The sequence below is a fragment of the Bos javanicus genome, chromosome 14, assembly GCF_032452875.1.
Source record: "Bos javanicus breed banteng chromosome 14, ARS-OSU_banteng_1.0, whole genome shotgun sequence".
NCBI lineage: Eukaryota > Metazoa > Chordata > Mammalia > Artiodactyla > Bovidae > Bos > Bos javanicus.
The window spans coordinates 34,496,969-34,516,228 of NC_083881.1; the positions used below are offsets into that span (position 1 = coordinate 34,496,969).

At 40.8% G+C, this 19,260-nt stretch overlaps 1 protein-coding gene across 1 annotated transcript in view; it reads right to left on the reverse strand.

Annotated features, from left to right (window-relative positions):
- LACTB2 (lactamase beta 2) overlaps positions 1–19,260 on the reverse strand; it is a 32,725-nt gene that overhangs the window by 13,219 nt on the left and 246 nt on the right. Inside the window, exons 2-3 of the mRNA XM_061438962.1 lie at positions 12,987–13,150; positions 7,245–7,371 (exon numbers count right to left, since the gene is read on the reverse strand). Of these exons, the coding sequence (XP_061294946.1) occupies positions 7,245–7,371; positions 12,987–13,150 (291 nt within the window). The remainder of the gene's footprint in view (positions 1–7,244; positions 7,372–12,986; positions 13,151–19,260) is intronic.

Sequence of the window (19,260 nt, forward strand, 5' to 3'; positions counted from 1 at the left end):
GGCAACCCACTCCAGTATTCTTGCCTGGAGAATCCCCTGGACAGAGGAGCCTGGCGGGCTACACTCCATAGGTTTGCAAAGAGCTGGACACGACTAAAATGACTGAGCATGCACATGCAGGTAAACCTTTTTTTAATAAAGTAAGTTAGATTACATTACTTTTTAAAGTCTGAAGTGAAGTCGTTCAGTCGTGTCTGACTCTTTGCAACCCCATGGTCTGTAGCCTACTAGGATCCTCTATCCATGGGATTTTCCAGGCTAATCTAGAATTAAAAAGAGAATCTATAAAAAATAGACAAGTTTAAATTATCTGTCTTATTTAAGCTTAACTCACAGGACCATATTACTAGTAAGCAACAATGAAGCTTCACTAACAAGATGTGTAACTATTAGCAACTAAAGGCTCAGTATTTTTATGGACTATCTCTAACAAACATTTAAAAGTCAGACAGTTTCACTATAATCTATGCCAGAGCATAGGTAAAGAAGGAAAACTTATGACTGCCAAACCTGATAAGGCTGCACAAAAAGAAAATTAACTACCCAATCTCATTAATGAATATTATTATAAAAATCTTAACCAAAATATTAAGCTGGCCAAAAAGTTCGTTTGGGTTTTCCCCATAAGCTGGCATGGAAAAACCTGAATGACCTTTTTGGTCAACCCAATATTAACAAATAGAATGCAAAAGCAAATTTAAAAATAACATAGTGATCAAAGAAAGTTTATAAAAAAATGCAAGGGTGTTTCAATATTATAAGATCCCTGATAATAATAATAAAGCTATGGAGAAAACTAATAAGACCACTGCCCTAAACATTGCAAAGATGACAAAATTCAAATCGTAACAGTATTTAAGAAAACTGACACTACTCTAATGGCATTAGTGATAAATTAATAATAATTAGATGTCAACAAAGGAGCCCAAAATGCAGTACTTGGGTGCAATCTCAAAAATGACAGAATGATCTCTGTTCGTTTCCAAGGCAAACCATTCAATATCACAGTAATCCAAGTCTATACCCCAACCAGTAATGTTGAAGAAGCTGAACCTGAATGGTTCTATGAAGACCTACAAGACCTTTTAGAACTAACACCCAAAAAAGATATCCTCTTAATTAAAGGAGACTGGAATGCAAAAAGTAGGAAGTCAAGAGATACCTGTGTAACAGGCAAGTTCGGCCTTAGAGTGTAAAACGAAGCAGGTCAAAGGCTCACAGAGTTCTGCCAAGAGAATAAACTGGTCATAGCAAACACCCTCCTCCAACAACACAAGAGACGACTCTACACATGTACATCACCAAAATCAGACTGATTATATTCTTTGCAGCCAAAAGATGGAGAAGCTCTATAGAGTCTCAAAAACAAGACCAGATGCTTACTGTGGCTCAGATCATGAACTCCTTATTGCCAAATTCAGACTTATTGAAGAAAGTAGGGAAAACCACTAGACCATTCAGGTATGACCTAAATCAAATCCCTTACGATTATACAGTGGAAGTGACAAGTAGATTCAAGGGATTAGATCTGATAGACAGAGTGCCTGAAGAACTATGGGAGGAGGTTCCTGACATTGTACAGGAGGCAGTGATCAAGACCATCCCCAAGGAAAAGAAATGCAAAAAGGAAAAATGGTTGTCTGAGGAGGCCTTACAAATAGCTGAGAAAAGAAGAGAAGCTAAAGGCAAAGGAGAAAAGGAGAGATATACCCATTTAAATGCAGCATTCCAAAGAATAGCAAGGAGAGATAAGAAAGCCTTCCTCAGTGATCAATGCAAAGAAATAGAGGAAAACAACAGACTGGGAAAGACTAGAGATCTCTTCAAGAAAATGAGAACTACCAAGGGAACATTTCATGCAAAGATGGGCACAATAAAGAACAGAAATGGTATGGACCTAACAGGAGCAGAAGATACTAAGAAGAGGTGGCAAGAATACACAGAAGAACTATACAAAAAAATTGTCATGACTCAGATAATGACGATGATGTGATCATTCACCTAGAGCCAGACATCCTGGAATGTGAAGTTAAATGGGGCTTAGGAAGCATCACTATGAACAAAGCTAGTGGAGGTGATGGAATTCCAGTTGAGCTATTTATTTCAAATCCTAAAAGATGATGCTGTGAAAGTGCTGCACTCAATATGCCAGCAAATCTGGAAAACTCAGCAGTGGCCACAGGACTGGAAAAGGTCAGTTTTCATTCCAAACCCAAAGAAAGGCCATGCCAAAGAATGTTCAAACTATTGCACAATTGCACTCATCTCACACGCTAGCAAAGTAATGCTCAAAATTCTCCAAGCCAGACTTCAACAGTACGTGAACCGTGAACTTCCAGATGTTCAAGCTGGATTTAGAAAAGGCAGAGGAACCAGAAATCAAATTGCCAACATCTGCTGGATCACTGAAAAAGCAAGAGAGTTTCAGAAAAACATCTATTTCTGCTTTATTGACTATGTCAAAGCCTTTAACTGTGTGGATCACAACACACTGTGGAAAATTCTTAGAGAGATCACCTTACCTGCCTCCTGAGAAATCTGTATGTGGGTCAAGAAGCAACAGTTAGAACTAGACATGAAACAACAGACTGGTTTCAAATCGGGAAACGAGTACGTCAAGGCTGTATACTGTCACCCTGCTTATTTAACTTACATGCAGAGTACATCATGTGAAATGCCAGGCTGGATGAAGCACAAGCTGGAATCAAGACTGCCGGGAGAAATATCAATAACCTCAGATACGTAGATGACACCCTTATGGCAGAAAGTGAAGAAGAACTAAAAAGCCTCTTGATGAAAGTGAAAGAGGAGAGTGAAAAAGTTGGCTTAAAACTCAACATTCAGAAAACTAAGATCATGGCATCTGGTCCCATCACTTCATGCTAAATAGATGGGATAACAATGGAAACAGTGAGAGACTTTATTTTTTTGGGCTCCAGAATCACTGCAGATGGTGACTGTAGCCATGAAATTAAGACACTTGCTCCTTGGAAGAAAAGCTATGACCAACCTAGATAGCATATTAAAAAGCAGAGACATTATTTTACCAAAAAGGTCCATCTAGTCAAAGCCATGGTTTTTCCAGTGGTCATGTATGGATGTGACAGCTGGACTGTAAAGAAAGCTGAGCGCCAAAGAATTGATGCTGTTGAACTGTGGTGTTGGAGAAGACTCTTGAGAGTCCCCTGGACTGCAAGGAGATCCAACCAGTCAATCCTAAAGGAAATCAGTCCTGAATATTCATTGGAAGGGCTGATGCTAAAACTCCAATACCTGGTCACCTGATGTCAAGAATCAACTCACTGGAAATGACCCTGATGCTGGGAAAGATTGAAGGCAGGAGAAGGGGATGACAGAGGATGAGATGATTGGATGGCATCACTGACTTGATGGACATGAGTTTGAGTAAGCTCCAGGAGTTGGTGATAGACAGGGAAGTCTGACATTTTGCAGTCCATGGGGTTGCAAAGAGTTGGATACGGCTGAGCGACTGAACTGACTGACTGAGATGATACCACTCTAATGGCTGAAAATGAGGAGGAACAAAGAGCCTCTTGATGAGAGTTTGAGAGGAGAGTGAAAAAGCTGGCTTAAAACTCAACATTCAAAGAATTAAGATCATGGCATCCAGTCCCATCACTTCATGGCTAATGATGGGGAAAAGTGGAAACAGTGGCAGAATTTATTTCCTTGGGCTGCAAAACCACTGTGGTCAGTGACCACAGCCCTGAAATTGAAAGACAGTCCTCCCTCGAAGAAAAGCTATGACAAATCCAGACAGTGTACTAAAAAGAAGAGACATCATTTTGCCAACAAAGGTCCGTACAGTCAAAGCTATAGTTTTTCCAGTAGTCCTGTATGGATATGAGAGTTGGACCATAAAGAAGGCTGAGTGTTGTGAAGAATTGATACTTTTGAATTGTGGTGCTGGGAAAGACTCTTGAGAGTCCCTTAGACAGTAAGGAGATCAAATCAGTCAATCCTAAAGGAAATCAATTCTGAATATTCATTAGAAGGACTGATGCTGAAGCTGAAAGCTCCAATATTTTGGTGACTTGACGTGAAGAGTCAACTCATTGGAAAAGACCTTGAGGCTGTGAAAGATTGAAGGTAGAAGGAGAAGGGGGGAACAGAGGGTGAGATGGTTGGGTGGCATCACCGACTCAATGCACATGAGTTGAGCAAACTGTGGGAGACAGTGAAAGACAAGGAAGCCTAGCGTGCTACAGTCCATGGGTTGCACAGAGTCAGACATGACTTAGCCACTGAACAAGAAGAAAACAGAAATGAGTGTAACTTAGAATGATTTCTCCCTTACAAAAAAAAAAAAATCAAATCCTTATAAAAAATTCTGCTAAAAATTTAATAGATGTAAGGTACAAGAACATGAGCTACTAGTGTAAGGGGAGCAATTACTTTTGAGAGGCATTAAGAACTATTATTCTTTTATAGTTTCTAAGTATATGCTTTATATATTGCAAACAATTACATTTTTATAGTTGCACCAATGTCAAGTTAATAAAGAGATGTTAGAAATGATCTCTGGTCTGATTAAACCTGTTGCAACCTATTAATGAAAGTATTCATGTTATACGAAAATGATTCCAGTAGGTATATTTCTAGCAAATATAAAAATATGTGAAGACAGTCTACAGAATGGGAAAACATTTGCAAACCATATATCTGATGAAGAGTTAACATCCAAAATACATAAGGAACTTAAAAAACTCAACAGCAAAAAAAATCCAATTAAAAAAATGACCAAAAACTTGAATAGACATTTTTCCAAAGAAGACAGATGAAAGACCAACAGGAACATGAAAACTGTTCAACATTATTGGTCATTGGGGAAATCCAGATTAAAACCAAAATAAGATGTCACCTCATGCCCGTCAGAATGGCCATCATCAACAACATAAGAGATATGAAGTGCTGCTGTGTGTGTGGAGAAAAGGAAATGATTGTGCATTATTGGTAGGACTGTAAATTGATACAGCCACTACAGAAAACAAGATGGAGAAGTCTCAAAAAATTAAAAATAGAACTACATATCACCAGCAATTCTATTCTCAGGAATAGATGCTCAGGAAATGAAAACACTAACTTCAAAAAATATCTGTAGCCCAATGTTCACAGCAGTGTTATTTACAATAGCCAAAACATGGAAACAACCTAAGTGGCCACTAATGGATGAAAAAGCTGTGATACACACACACATATACACACAATGCAGTCTTATTCAGCCATAACAAATGAGGGAATCCTACCATTTGGGACAACGTACATGGACCTTGAAGGCATTATGCTAAGTAAAATAAGTCAGACAGAGAAAGACAAATACAACATGATCTCACTTATATGTGGAATCTTAAAAAAAAAAAAAACACACACACCAAACTCACAGAAAAAGAGATCAGGCATGCAGTTACCAGAGGTGGAGGGTGAGAGGAGGGAGAAATGGAGGAAAGGTAGTTAAAGGTACAAATTTCCAATTATAAGATAAGTCCAAGGCATACAATGTACAACAAGGTGACTGAAAGCTCTATAAAAAAGCTGTTAGGAGAATAAATCCTGAGTTCTGATCACAAGGAGAAAATTGTTCTTTTTTTCTTTTTACTCTTCTTTCATTTCTTTTTAACTATATGAGATGATGGACGTTAGCTGAACCATAATACATGTAAATCAAACCACCATGGAAAAAATAGTGTCAGTGTGTATCATATCTTACAGACAATTCTATGAATAATCACAATAAAATGCATTTATGAACAGACTCTGTGGTTTTTTTCTTTTAATTGAGAAAGACTCATTTGGAAAACCATTCTTTTCAGAGTCTGCAAATTGCCTTTTCTGTCAACCTGCTTGCCTCCTTCTCCACCCGCTGGGTTGAGGGAGGTGAGCATGGCGACCTTGAAAGCAAGGACTGAGGGTAATGGAATCACAAGATGGAAGGAGCTTGAAACCTCACTTGCAGGAGGGCTCCTCACTGATCACTACCCACTTTTGGACTTTCTGTGACTGAGAAGTAAACTTCTTCCATGTTTTAGCCATTACCCATTTCTGGATTGGTTGACCACAGCAACTAGAATTAACTAATATTAATTAGTGAAGCTAAGGAGTTGATTACTTGAGGTACTTACGTACAAAAAAGCTTAAATTTAATATGTGCTATGACAAAACAATAAAGGTTATAGGAAAGTTAGGGGAAAGAGCAATGAATTTTGCCCAGAAAGGGTTCTTAAAAGGGTTCTTAAACTAAGTAATGGGTAGATTAGGTTTGAAGAATGAACAGATAAGAATCTGTCAGGGAGACAAGTTGAAGAGAAGGGGCGATGCCTGGTACAGGGGATGGTACGAGCCAAGGCACGGATGCACAGAATGTCCTTGTAACTGTGCCTATGAGGGTAGTGATGAGAGCGAAGACCAGGAACCTGTGGGGCCAGACTGTGACACATCAGGGGAACAAACATTATCTTGTGTGCAGGGAGCACTATTCCATGTTCCAGGTGACACAGGCTATGAAGGGTTAGATTAGGAAGACAGGAAGACTGAGTAAGAGGTAGTGGTTGTACACAAGGTGAAAAAGAGGCTGCACTGCCAAGTATTTCTGAGGTTAAAAACTAACCCGATTAAATGTAGCAGGCAAGGGTGGGGAGGGGAGAAGGAGGAACGATAAGAGTGAAGAGGAGTCAGCTTCTATCTTAGCAAAAAAAAAATTTCTATAAAGTACTAAGAAAAGTAACTATTTTGAAGTCGGAAAGCAAGTACAGTTTGTGGGGGAGAGAAAACCAGAATTAGTTCAGCTTTAAAGTTGAATCTGAAATACCCTTTCAAATCCCTCAGACAGGTCTCAGGAGAGATGAGTCTGGCCTGAAATGTGTTTACTTTAGGGATGGGTCAGCCTTTGGAAGTGAGAGCATGAGAGAGCCCTGAATTTACCTAATGGGAAGATCCCTAAATCACCCTAGCAGGAAGCTACTCCATTTTTTAAAATTTAAATTTGATTTATTTGAAAAGGTCCTCAATTAATTCAAATAAACAATTTTAGAAAGGTAGATTGAGTGAAAAGTCTTTTCCTCTGCTTATCAAGCAACCAGAGAAACCAATGTCAGCACATCTTCTGTATCCTTCCTGAGGTATCTTCACTCAGACAAGCAAATGTGATGAATCTCCCTTCTCCCGCTTTTGTAACACATAGGCGTAGATCCCCACCCTGCTTCCCCAGCTCAAGGACGATGACTTACCTTAGTGTGGCACCTTCAGTCTTAATTATATCTCCATCTTTCACATAAACATACTGTTGCTCTCCGTTGCCTATAATTTCTTTTCTCTCAGGATTCCGTGGGAGTTTTTTAACGCAATAGGTAGTGTCTAGTCACAAAACATGTAAAATATATGAAGTCACATTTTAAGTGATAATTCAGCCTTTTACAAGGCCAACTTCCATACAGCCACAAACACTTGAGTAAATTAACAGTAAGAGGCAACAGAAATTGGGATGAATTATAGCAGCATACCTCTGAGATGGTAACTATTTTTTCCCACCTTAACAAAGAGATTTTTATTCTATCATACCCTTTCAGATCTACATAAAAGCCTTTGTGTTTTTCTAGTCACTCTTATTTTTATAAAAAATTTGGAAATAGCACTTCACAGTCTCAGCTAGCTTTGAGATCAAGATGGGTACTGAATATTGTATAGCACCAGGAACTCTACTCAAAGCTCTGTAATAATCTATATGGGGAAAGAATCTGAAAAAGAATAGATATATATGTGTGTGTGTATATATATATATATATATTTATGTCTGTCTATCTATCTATAAGATCACCTATCTATCTATCTATAAGATCCCCTGGAGAAGGAAATGGCAACCCACTCCAGTATTCTTGCCTGAAGAATCCCATGGACAGTGGAGCCTGGGGAGGTGGGGGGGGGCAGCTACAGTCCATTGGGTTACAAAGAGTGGGACACAAATGCATGCATAAGTGAATTACTCTGCTGTACACCGGAGACTAACACAACATTGTAAATCAACTATACTCTGATATAAAATAAAAATTTAAAAGAAAATGGGTGTTTAAGGACCAGCAGTACAGAACCCAGGAACTTTTTTCTATCTAAGTGTCTGCTGCTGCTAAGTCACTTCAGTCGTGTCCAACTCGTGCAACCCCATAGACGGCAGCCCACCAGGCTCCTCTGTCCACAGGATTCTCTAGGCAAGAATACTGGAGTGGGTTGCTATTTCCTTCTCTAATTTAAGTGCCTAACAAAGTAAAAGAGATATGGCATCATGGCAGAACTTAATATAATTCAGGTAACAATAACCTCCATGTCAAATGGAGGATCACAGAGGGAACTTGGCAACAGTATTAATATTTTCCTGGGTTAGATGCTGAACATAAGGTTCCTTCTGTGAATGCTGAAAGGAAGCCCCAAACTCAGGGCTGAGATATGAAAACATTAAAATCAATGTAAACCATAGTACCCTCCCTGACACAAAGACAATCAATTACTTAACCAATCAACACCTGAGTGGGCAATCATATAACCAGTATATCACGTATAGTGAATACAAGCACCATGATCCCAAAGTGCTTAAAAACTGTCATAGTTGGGGAAATAAAACACAAACAGGCAATAGAGGACTACACTCAGGCCTATTTCATGGATATACTAAATGGACAATGCAGCTAATAAAAGCAACAAGTGTTTACAGAAAGGAGCGACAGTTAGGAAGGGGTTCATAGACACGATAGAACTTGAGGTGTGACTTACAGGATGAGCAGGATGGGAAAAGGTTCAGAGAAAGACTTGTGGGGAATGGTGCTAGTAAAGGCATAGAAACAAGGATGAGCTCTGTGCATGTGCCAAACGTGACACTGCCTACTTGTCTAAAGCAAAACACTGGCTGGGAAATGTGGAGGGAAAGTGGGGTAAGTGAGACGAGCTCAGATCATGGAGGGCCTTAAAGTGCCCTTCACAGAACAGAAGGATTTAAACTTCACTGTATGTGGCTATGGAGAAGGCAACGGCAACCCACTCCAGTACTCCTGCCTGGAAAATCCCATGGATGGAGGAGCCTGGTAGGCTGTAGTCCATGGGGTCGCTAAGAGTCGGGCACGACTGAGCGGTTTCACTTTCACTTTTCACTTTCATGAACTGGAGAAGGAAATGGCAACCCACTTCAGTGTCCTTGCCTGGAGAATCCCAGGGAGAGAGGAGCCTGGTGGGCTGCCGTCTATGGGGTCCCACAGAGTGGGACGCAACTGAAGCGACTTAGCAGCAGCAGCAGCAGCAGCAGTATGTGGCTACTGTACACTCTTTAGTAAGAAAATGAAATAGTGTTAACAGGTAGATGAGTATGATGGCTGCAGGTGGGGGGACTGCAGGGGGAGAGATCACAAAGATGGGGGTGAGGGGGGTGACTGCAATAAACCCGCTGAAAGATAGCATCAGGGCTAGGGTGGTATCAGTGGAAATACGGAAGGAGAAAAAAACATTCTGAGGAAAACTGAAAAAGGATAGAAATCTGGCTGGTAGGGAGGAAACAGAAATACCACAAATATAATAAAAAGAAAATAAAACAACAGCAACTAGACCTTCCCTCTTCTCAGCTCCAAACTCCATTACTTTGCATCTTAAGAGGCAGAGGCAAAAAATAGTATGTCATGCTGGGAACTGACATTACACAATAAGGCTGTCTTCATTCTAGAGTGAGATAGAAAGGCTTTTTTGTTTTTATTTTGTAATCTACACAATTTTGCCTTTCAGTGAAGCAGTGGAGATAGTTTATCTCTAGTTATGAGATCTTTGGCAGATGACCCCTCCAAAAAACTCACAACTATCTCAAAATTACAAAACAAATGTCATATGATAAAATAAGTCTGTATCATAACGTGCAAATTTGAAAACACATATCCTATTCACAACAGCAAACTATACAGGCAAGATGAAGACAGGCATGATGAAAGCAACCATGTTATTATTGAGATGGAATTCACATATTATAAACTCGACCCTTTTGAAATGCGCAACTCACTATTGTTGTTAGGTTTGTTTGTTTGTTTTAAAGTATATTCAAAGAACTATACAGCATAAGCACTATAAAATTTTAGAACGTTTTCAAATCCTTGTACTTGATGGTATTCACTCCTTATTCTTTCCTTCTCCCTGCTCTTGGCAACAACTTATCTACTTTCTGTCTCCATCATATAATTATTTAAACAGGAGGAAACCCTCAGTCATTTGTTAAGGTTTATGGATTATAACAACATTGTTGATGCTAATTATTTAAGCTGATACAAACATGTGATGTTGCTCATGTATAATACCTTCTAATAAAAACACATTCTAATTGAAAAGCAGGAAGCAACTGTTTGACTCCTAAGACTTGGATGTTAAACACATGGCAAAGGCCCAACTTCAGCTGCAAAATAATAATTATCAGATAACAAAATATATTTCATAAGATTTACCCCAAACCAAACCAAAACACTCAGACAGCCCGAGGCCATCTAGTTCTCATGTCTGGTAATATTCTGGTTCCCTGTAAGCCACTAGGAGTTCCCAAATCACATACTGATTGTATTTTACATTTTGTAAGCAGTCTGCTTAAGAGGCAGTCTTCCCTGGTGGCTCAGATGGTAAAGAATCTGCCAAGAATGTGAGAGACCCAGGTTTGATCCCTGGGTTGGGAACATCTCCTGGGGTAGGGCATGGCAACCCACTCCAATATTCTTGCCTGGAAAATCCCCATGGACAGAGGAGCCTGGAGGGCTGCAGTACATGGGGTCATAAAGAGTCGGGCACGACTCAGCGATTAACTTATCTTCCCACAAAAATCTTATAAGTGGCATTCATAATTTTGGTGTGTCCTGTTAGAAACATAGGTTGCTGGCACTGTAAAGTAGCTGAAAATTTTCTGCCATGCTAACAGCTAAACAAAATTATAAAAAATTTAAACTATTAAAATATAGAACAAAAAAACTGAAGTGGAACAAAAATGATAGTGATTAACAATTGAAAGAATGAAGAAATATATGGAACTTTGGGGAGGAGATCCTGAAAGTTACCTCTGAACAATTTTAGTGCTAAGCAACTCAAGGTCTGCATGTAGCTGGTCTAGTTTCCACAGAGTTCAGAATGAAACACAAGCCACGTCTCAAACAAGCTCTCAAGTTTTTGTGGCTATAAAGCTGTGTCAAATTTCTCCTTTTAAATCAACATAATAGTTAATTTATTAAATAAATATTATTTTGTAGGGAACTCAAACCTATTTTCATGTTTAATTTGAAGAAAGTGGGTCAGATGGCCATCAATAGGTGAATGGATACACATAGATGGTGGTATATCCCTACCATGAGTTACCATTTGGCAATAAGAAAGGGACAGACTACTGATGCATGAAGCACAGGTGAATCTCAGAAACAAGATGTGGTATGAGAGAAGCCAGACAAAGAGTGGTTCTGTATTCTTCCATCATAGGAAACTTCAACACACACACAAAACTAACCTATGGCGAAACGAAGCAGATGTGTGGCTGTTGAGGGTGGAGGGGGAGTCACTGCAAACGGCCTTTGGCAGATCTTTTTGGGGTGTTGGGAGAATGATCTTGATTGGAGTGGTCACATCAATGTTTGCCAAACTATACACTTCAAATGGGTCCATTTTATGTATGTGAATTCAAGCTCAATAAAGCTGACTCATGAAGGAGAAAAAGGGGGCCGTAAGTATTTTAATTCATCACCCTGACCCTCACGTTAAAAGAACTGACCAGAGGTAATTAAGGGTCCTCAGTATAGTTTTTTAATTTGCAAAATTTAACGATGGACAGGAGAAAGAAAGGCGAGGACAGGTGTGACTAAGAAAGAATAATTTCCTGCAGTGGACAGTCCCCTTGGATTGGAAGAAAGGAAGTGAGCAGGTAAGACGGTCAGGTTAGACAGGTTTTCACAATTGGCATCCTGGTGATATTGGTGCTGGGCCTGAGAATATCTTGGTGTCCCAATTAGTCTCGACGCCTAAAAAGATAGTAATACAAACACTACTAGTTGAATGCTACATGCATCCCTTGTGTGAATGAACTTTCTCAACTTCCTTGTCTTTCCAGTGCCTTGGACAGGCCAAGCACAGTCCTGTTCCAGTATCTCTGGCCCTGCAATGCCCTCAGCCAGGTAAGCCCTGCTCTCAGACACTGTACGGCTCACTGCCTCTCCCTCCACCCTGGATATCTCTGCCACTGCCCCCCTCTGCTTTACCCTTTCTCCCCCTGCTTTCATGTCGTCGCTTTACTTTTCTTTGTAGTACCTGTCACCATCTGATCTATGATTCATTTACCATTTACCTTCCCTGTGAGAATAAAGCTCCATGTTTTGTTCACTGCTAGGTTCCTTGTGTCAAGAATAGTACCTGCATATAGCAGTCACTCCAGTGTTTGGTAAAGGAATGGATGGATGGATGAAACTATGCGTGTGATGGTGGGATGAGGGAATGAGAAAGATGGTAAAGCGTCAGTACTTAAGAGGTTTCAAGGACAGAGAATTACCAATATGACACTCCTTCCCCAGTAATTCAGTTTATCATGGTGATTGCCTTATGCTCTGGAAGACATATGGGTAAGAACACACCCACCTCACAGTACTCAGGCCATGTGATCGGCACAGTGCCGGGCACATAGTAAACATTTAACAGTAGCTGCTTGGTATTTAATCGGAAATAGTAAGTGTCACACAAACTAAAACTGACCTTTGTTACCGGGCAATGGGGAAAAATACCAGGTAAAAGAGATCAGAGGTAGAAAATAGGACTTTTCTTTCCTTCTTTGTTAAAACTGGGGCTAGTTTTCAAGTTACAGTAGTTTCTGAAAGTACCATTTAATTATGCAGTATTCAGTAAATGCTAGCTTACTTAGCTCTGTTAACTGAATTAAATGATCCTGAAAACACAGTTTTCTTCAATGAGCTTAATAAATATTTTCTGTTTACCATTATTGATGCTTTTACAAATATCTCCTATGCCTCCAGTATGATCACGGTGCCAATGCGTCACTATGATTTCCTGGATGGCTGTGTTAAATTCCATCAGAGCCTGCTTTAAACAGCTGATATATTCTGGGATTGATGGTTCTCCAGTGTCGATGAGGATCCTCCTGAAAATTAAATGGAAGATAATCACAAAATCAGAATACATAGTATCAATATATTTCTCACGCAGATAATTTACAGTATGTGTAAGAAACTGCATAAATTGCCTTGCTTCCAAAGTGCTTGAAAACCAGATGCACATAAGCTTAACTATAATCATCTCATCTTAAGATTCTTTGAAAAAACTTAAAGCTAAATGTGACTCTCAACAAGGAATAATAGCAATGATATTGAACACTTACATAGCATTTAAAAGAAATAAAAATAAGGCACAGTTCTAAGGATCTTACATGTTTTTACAAATGTATTCCTTGTAACAAACTCTGAAGGTAGGCTTTTCATTAGTATATCCAGAAATTAAGTAACTGGCCCAAGGTTGCTGCTGCTGCTGCTGCTAAGTCGCTTCAGTCGTGTCCGACTCTGTGCGACCCCATAGACGGCAGCCCACCAGGCCCCGCCGTCCCTGGGATTCTCCAGGCAAGAACACTGGAGTGGGTTGCCATTTCCTTCTCCAATGCATGAAAGTGAAAATCGAAAGTGAAGTCGCTCAGTCGTGTCCGACTCCTAGCGACCCCATGGACTGCAGCCTACCAGTTACTTTGCAAAGAAATGGCAGAACCAACATTCAAGCCCAGGTATTCTGATGCCAGAATATGCATTTTTATTCACTCTGCTCTCAAGATTTTTTACAGCATCCTCAAATGTCTGAGCAATAGGGAAGAAGCTGATTCAGTGGTTTCCCTAAGGAAATCTAGTCCTCTGCACTATATACAAAATGAAGTACTGGGGTTTCCGTATGTGAAAGTGAGGGCAGCAGGGGAGCAAGGGGTGGGCGTGGGGGTGGGGGATGTTTGAGCTGTTTCCTTCCTTTACTCAGACAACTTACTTTTTCTGCTTGTGGTTCTGAACCCTCCTGCTTTGTTTGCCCTTCCTCCCTGTTTTATCAACCTGAATATTCACTGGAAGGACTGATGCTGAAGCTCCAATACTTTGGCACCTAATGCAAAGAGTGGACTCAATGGAAAAGACCCTGATGCTGGGAAAGATTGAGGGCAGGAGAAGGGAGCAACAGATGCTGAGATGGTTGGATGGCATCATCGACTCCACAGACACGAGTTTGAGCACACTCCGGGAAGATGGTGAAGGAGAGGGAAGCCTGGTGTGCTGTCCACAAGGTTGCAAAGTCAGACACGACTGAGCAACGGAACAGCACTGTTTCATGGGGGCAACAGTCTTTCTCTCTGAAGTTCTTTTGAAGAAATAATGGTGACATTTTCCTCCTCCAATTCACCAACTTCTTAAATTCATGCTGTTTCACAAGAATCTCTCCCAAGTTGAGGCTGGGGGAGACAGGATTCATCTTGATGAAAAGTCTCAGTTATTCGTTTGTGCATTAACTCCTCAATAACTGTTTATGAATGATCTACTATGTGCTATGCTTTTCTTGGTGTTTTTACATTTTTTTTTTAATATCAAAAATGTGCTATGCTTGTCTTGCAAGGCAAAACCCATCTTACCCTGGAAAAACAACCTGAGTTTATATGTTAATGATATCTCTTCTGTGACTTCTGATGTTGACTGAATTGCCACACTGGAAACTTCTGACAGTGATGACTGGATTAAAACCTTTAATTATACTATCCTAGACTTACTCTTCAGAGAAGGCAATGGCACCCCACTCCAGTACTCTTGCCTGGAAAATCCCATGGACAGAGGAGCCTGGTAGGCTGCAGTCCATGGGGTCGCTAGGAGTCGGACACGACTGAGCGACTTCACTTTCACTTTTCACTTTCATGCACTGGAGAAGGAAATGGCACCCCACTCCAGTGTTCTTGCCTGGAGAATCCCAGGGACAGGGGAGCCTGCTGGGCTGCCATCTCTGGGGTCGCACAGAGTCGGACACGACTGAAGCGACTTAGCAGCAGCAGACTTACTCTTCACTGGTCGCATCAAATATTAAATTATATATTCATTTTTGGAGCTATCTGATGATTTATGGTGTCTACAAGTCTCTAAGCCAGAAGAAAACAAAGCTATTGTTACGGGTGTATTTTTTCTGTCAAGTTCATAGGACACCCTTAATACACTACCTGAAACACTGCAGGCACTTAGGCACTTTTCTACTATGAATGAATGAAAGCTTTCTTTTTTCTCTTTTAATCAAATCCCATTTAAAACAGTAAGAAATACTATGTCTCCAAAAATAAAAAAAAAATACCAGAGTGTTTTATTAAAGTGCAACTTAATCAAGACTGCTGCTGCTTCGGCCAAGTCGCTTCAGTCATGTCCGACTCTTCGACCCCATAGACGGCAGCCCACCAGGCTCCCCTGTCCCTGGGATTCTCCAGGCAAGAACACTGGAGTGGGGTGCCATTTCCTTCTCCAATGCATGAAAGTGAAAAGTGAAAGTGAAGTCGCTCAGTCGTGTCCGACTCTTAGCAACCCCATGGACTGAAGCCCACCAGGCTCCTCTGTCCATGGGATTTTCTAGGCAAAAGTACTGGAGTGGGGTGCCATTGCCTTCTCTGTAATCAAGACTAAGTTGTATTAACACTTTACAAACAGGACCTCATTTTATTAAGCATCCTGCAAGGAAAAAAGGAAGTTTCACTTTTCACCTACATATAACAACGTCTCTTGAAATGTCACTTTGAAGTTCCTCCCACCAAGGACTAGGGCCTGTTTCCCTCATCCTTTGAGTATGGATGTACACTGGGTTTTCCTATGCCAATGGACTGACATGAAAGTGATCGTAAGCCTTCGCCTCTAGGTCTTTACATACTTTCTCTCATTCCACTGGAACCCTGCAATTAGCCAGTGAATACATTAGGCTAGCCTGCTGCAGGATAAGTGACCAAAACACAAAAATAAAATCCATAACACTACTTTGGCTACATGGGGAAGAACGGATTGAATAGGGACAAAAGTCGATGCAGACAGGCCAGTGAGAGGCTATTTTAAGAGCCTAAGCAAGAGTAGTACTGGCTTGGACAGGTTAACAGCAGTGGAAATGTTGAGATCTTTATAATGGCTTGGATATGCGTGTGCAGGAAGCAGAGAAAAGTGGTCAAGGAGGGTTATTTAAGTACTTAACTTGATTATATATGGGGATGGTTCTGTTTACCAAAATTCAGACAACTGGAGGAAGACAGGTAGTTTCGAGTGGCTTTGAGGTATCCAATTAGAGATATAAAAAAGCAGTTGGCTACCCTTGTCTGAAGATGAAACCTGGATTTGTCTACAGTGGAGCTATAAATTCGGGAATTATTAATGAATACAACAGGTGGAGCCTAGGAAGTAGTCAAAATCCCCTGGGTAGAGAATACAACAATGAGAACAGAAGAAACAGTAGGACTGTCTTCTGAGGAACTCAAAAGCTTAAAATATCTGGTAAAGACGATGATTCTATAAAGGAGATTGCTAGAGAGTAGAATAGCTAGAATGGTGAGAGCAAACCAGGAGAAGGCCATGTCAATAAATCAGGGAGTGGTCCACAGCATCAAAAGATACTGAAGTTCAAATAAGATGGGAATCGTAAAATGCCACTGGGTTTAGTGATACAGGAGCCACCAGTGATCTTAGTGGAATAGATGGATCTCATTTATCAGGATCACCTGGACCCAATTACTATTCATTTCTAGCCACCTAACATCTACTTTATACAGCAGAGCAGCAGCACCTGCACATTAACTTATCATAACTCAGCTGCATGGGCTCAACATCATCTCTCTCGCTGTCATCTGTGAGTGATGCCACTGGCCATTCATAGTAGTCTAAGTAGTGGACATCAAAGACGGTGAATCTGTTCTTCTCTCAATCGGCTTCAGGTTCCTCACGTCTTTTAGCACCAGCACTTTGCCACACTGAATGTGATTCCAGTGTTTAAAGATACAGTATGGATTTTTCATACAACATCGTCCCCAACGCCCGCCAACTTCTTCATCTGGTTTTCAAACAGAATCAGCCATCTGTTTCATTGCTGGAGGAAAAACAGGCTGTGCTGAACTTTTTGAGAGACAGTACACTGATCTCCTATGTTGTGTTTTCCTGAGAGACTTCCCAGGATAATTTTGACTATATGCAATTTTCATCTTAGGTACTGACTTTAGAACTCATTTAAGATGACACACTGAAAAGCTAAGAGCATACCTATGGACTGACTTCCTGGGGTGAGTGAGTCTAAGCCAACCCCGACTCTATGCTAGATATCAGGTAATTTTTTTTTCTGCTTAATTTTCTGTTTGCCTAGACCCTGGAGGTAGCTTAAAGCTCTGACCCTGCGTCGTTTATCCTGGACTCAACTTTTTGCTTTCTGCTAGATGGTCAATACTTCCAGATTCTCCAAGCTGCTGCTTCTAAAATTGTGATTTACCAGAAAAAGGCATGGAGAAGGCAATGGCAACCCATTCCAGTACTCTTGCCTGGAAAATCCCATGGATGGAAGAGGCTGGTGGACTGCAGTCCGTGGGGTCGCTAAGAGTCAGACAGGACTAAGCGACTTCACTTTCACTTTTCACTTTCATGCATTGGAGAAGGAAATGGCAACCCACTCCAGTGTTCCTGCCTGGAGAATCCCAGGGATGGTGGAGCCTGGTGGGCTGCTGTCTATGGGGTTGCACAGAGTCGGACACGACTGAGGCGACTCAGCAGCAGCAGAAAAAGGCAAATACAATGGATACTTCAAATGAAAACCCAATAAACTATACTTATTAAATAAACTGGTAATCAACTATATTTTACTAATTGTAACACATCTAGTTCATGGCAAATAGATAGGGAAACAATGTAAACAGTGAGAGACTTTATTTTTTGGGGCTCCAAAATCACTGCAGATGGTGACTGCAGCCATGAAATTAAAAGACATTTGCTCCTTGGAAGAAAGCTATGACCAACTGAGACAGCACATTAAAAAGCAGAAACATTACTTTGCCAACAAAGGTCTGTCTAGTCAAAGCTATGGTTTTTTCAGTAGTCATGTAAGGATGTGAGAGTTGGACCATGAAGGAAGCTGAGCACCAAAGAATTGATGCTTTCAACTGTGGTGTTAGAGAAGACTCTTGAGAGTCCCTTTGACAGCAAGGCAATCAAATCAGTCAATCCTAAAGGAAATCGATCCTGAATACTCATTGGAACGACTGATGCTGAAGCTCCAATACTTTGGCTACCTGATTCGAAGAACAGACTCATTGGAAAAGACCCTGACGTTGGGAAAGATTGAAGGCGGGAGGAGAAGGGAACAACAGAGGATGAGATGGTTGGATGGGATCACTGACATGATGGACATGAGTTGGTGATGGACAGGGAAGCCTGGCGTGCTGCAGTCCATGGGGTCACAAAGAGTCGGCCACGACTGAGTGACTAAATTTAACTGATGAACACGTCCAGACTGAATAATTAAATTCTGCGCTCAAGGTAAACTATACCTTATTTTCAATTTTTATTATCTACAGTAAGGACTACACAAAGATTGCTCAATGCACTTACTATGCACTAAATGACATGTCACCGTGAGACCACTAAAACAGAATGCGTCTGAACAAGATAAAAATCTTGGAAATACAGACAGGTTATTCCATTCGCAGAATAATTTAAAATAGTTAAAAATATTTAAAATAAGGACACACAACAGTAACAAGAAACAAAGTTAGCTCTTCTTTCCCCAAGCTAGCTAGCTTTTTCCCAGACTCGAGCAATTTGAAGCAAGGAAATTCTGCTGTCCGCTATCGAGTTAAGAAAAAGGCCTCAATACAACCACTTGCTTTTGCGAACCTAAGTCAAACTCAGGGCCAAACACCAGTGAAAGTCAGGTGAGGAAAGTAAACGGGTTCTTGGATTCTTAACTCCAAGCGATCCTAGTGTCTCAACAGCTTAAACAACCTCACTCTGGCTTTCAAAATCAAAGTAAATTGGGTCTCGAAAACAGGAAACATACTCATTTTTCCTTAGCCATTTGTAAGTTAAGACAGTTGACTACCCCGGGAGGAAGTGATTTAGGGGAGGGGGTGTCCGAATCGGGGTGGGCTGGGGCAGGACCCCACGGTGCAGGCTGCGGGCGCACAGCTTGTCCGCCCGCCGCGAGCAGTCCCCACAGCCCCAATCCGTGCGTCCCGCAGGC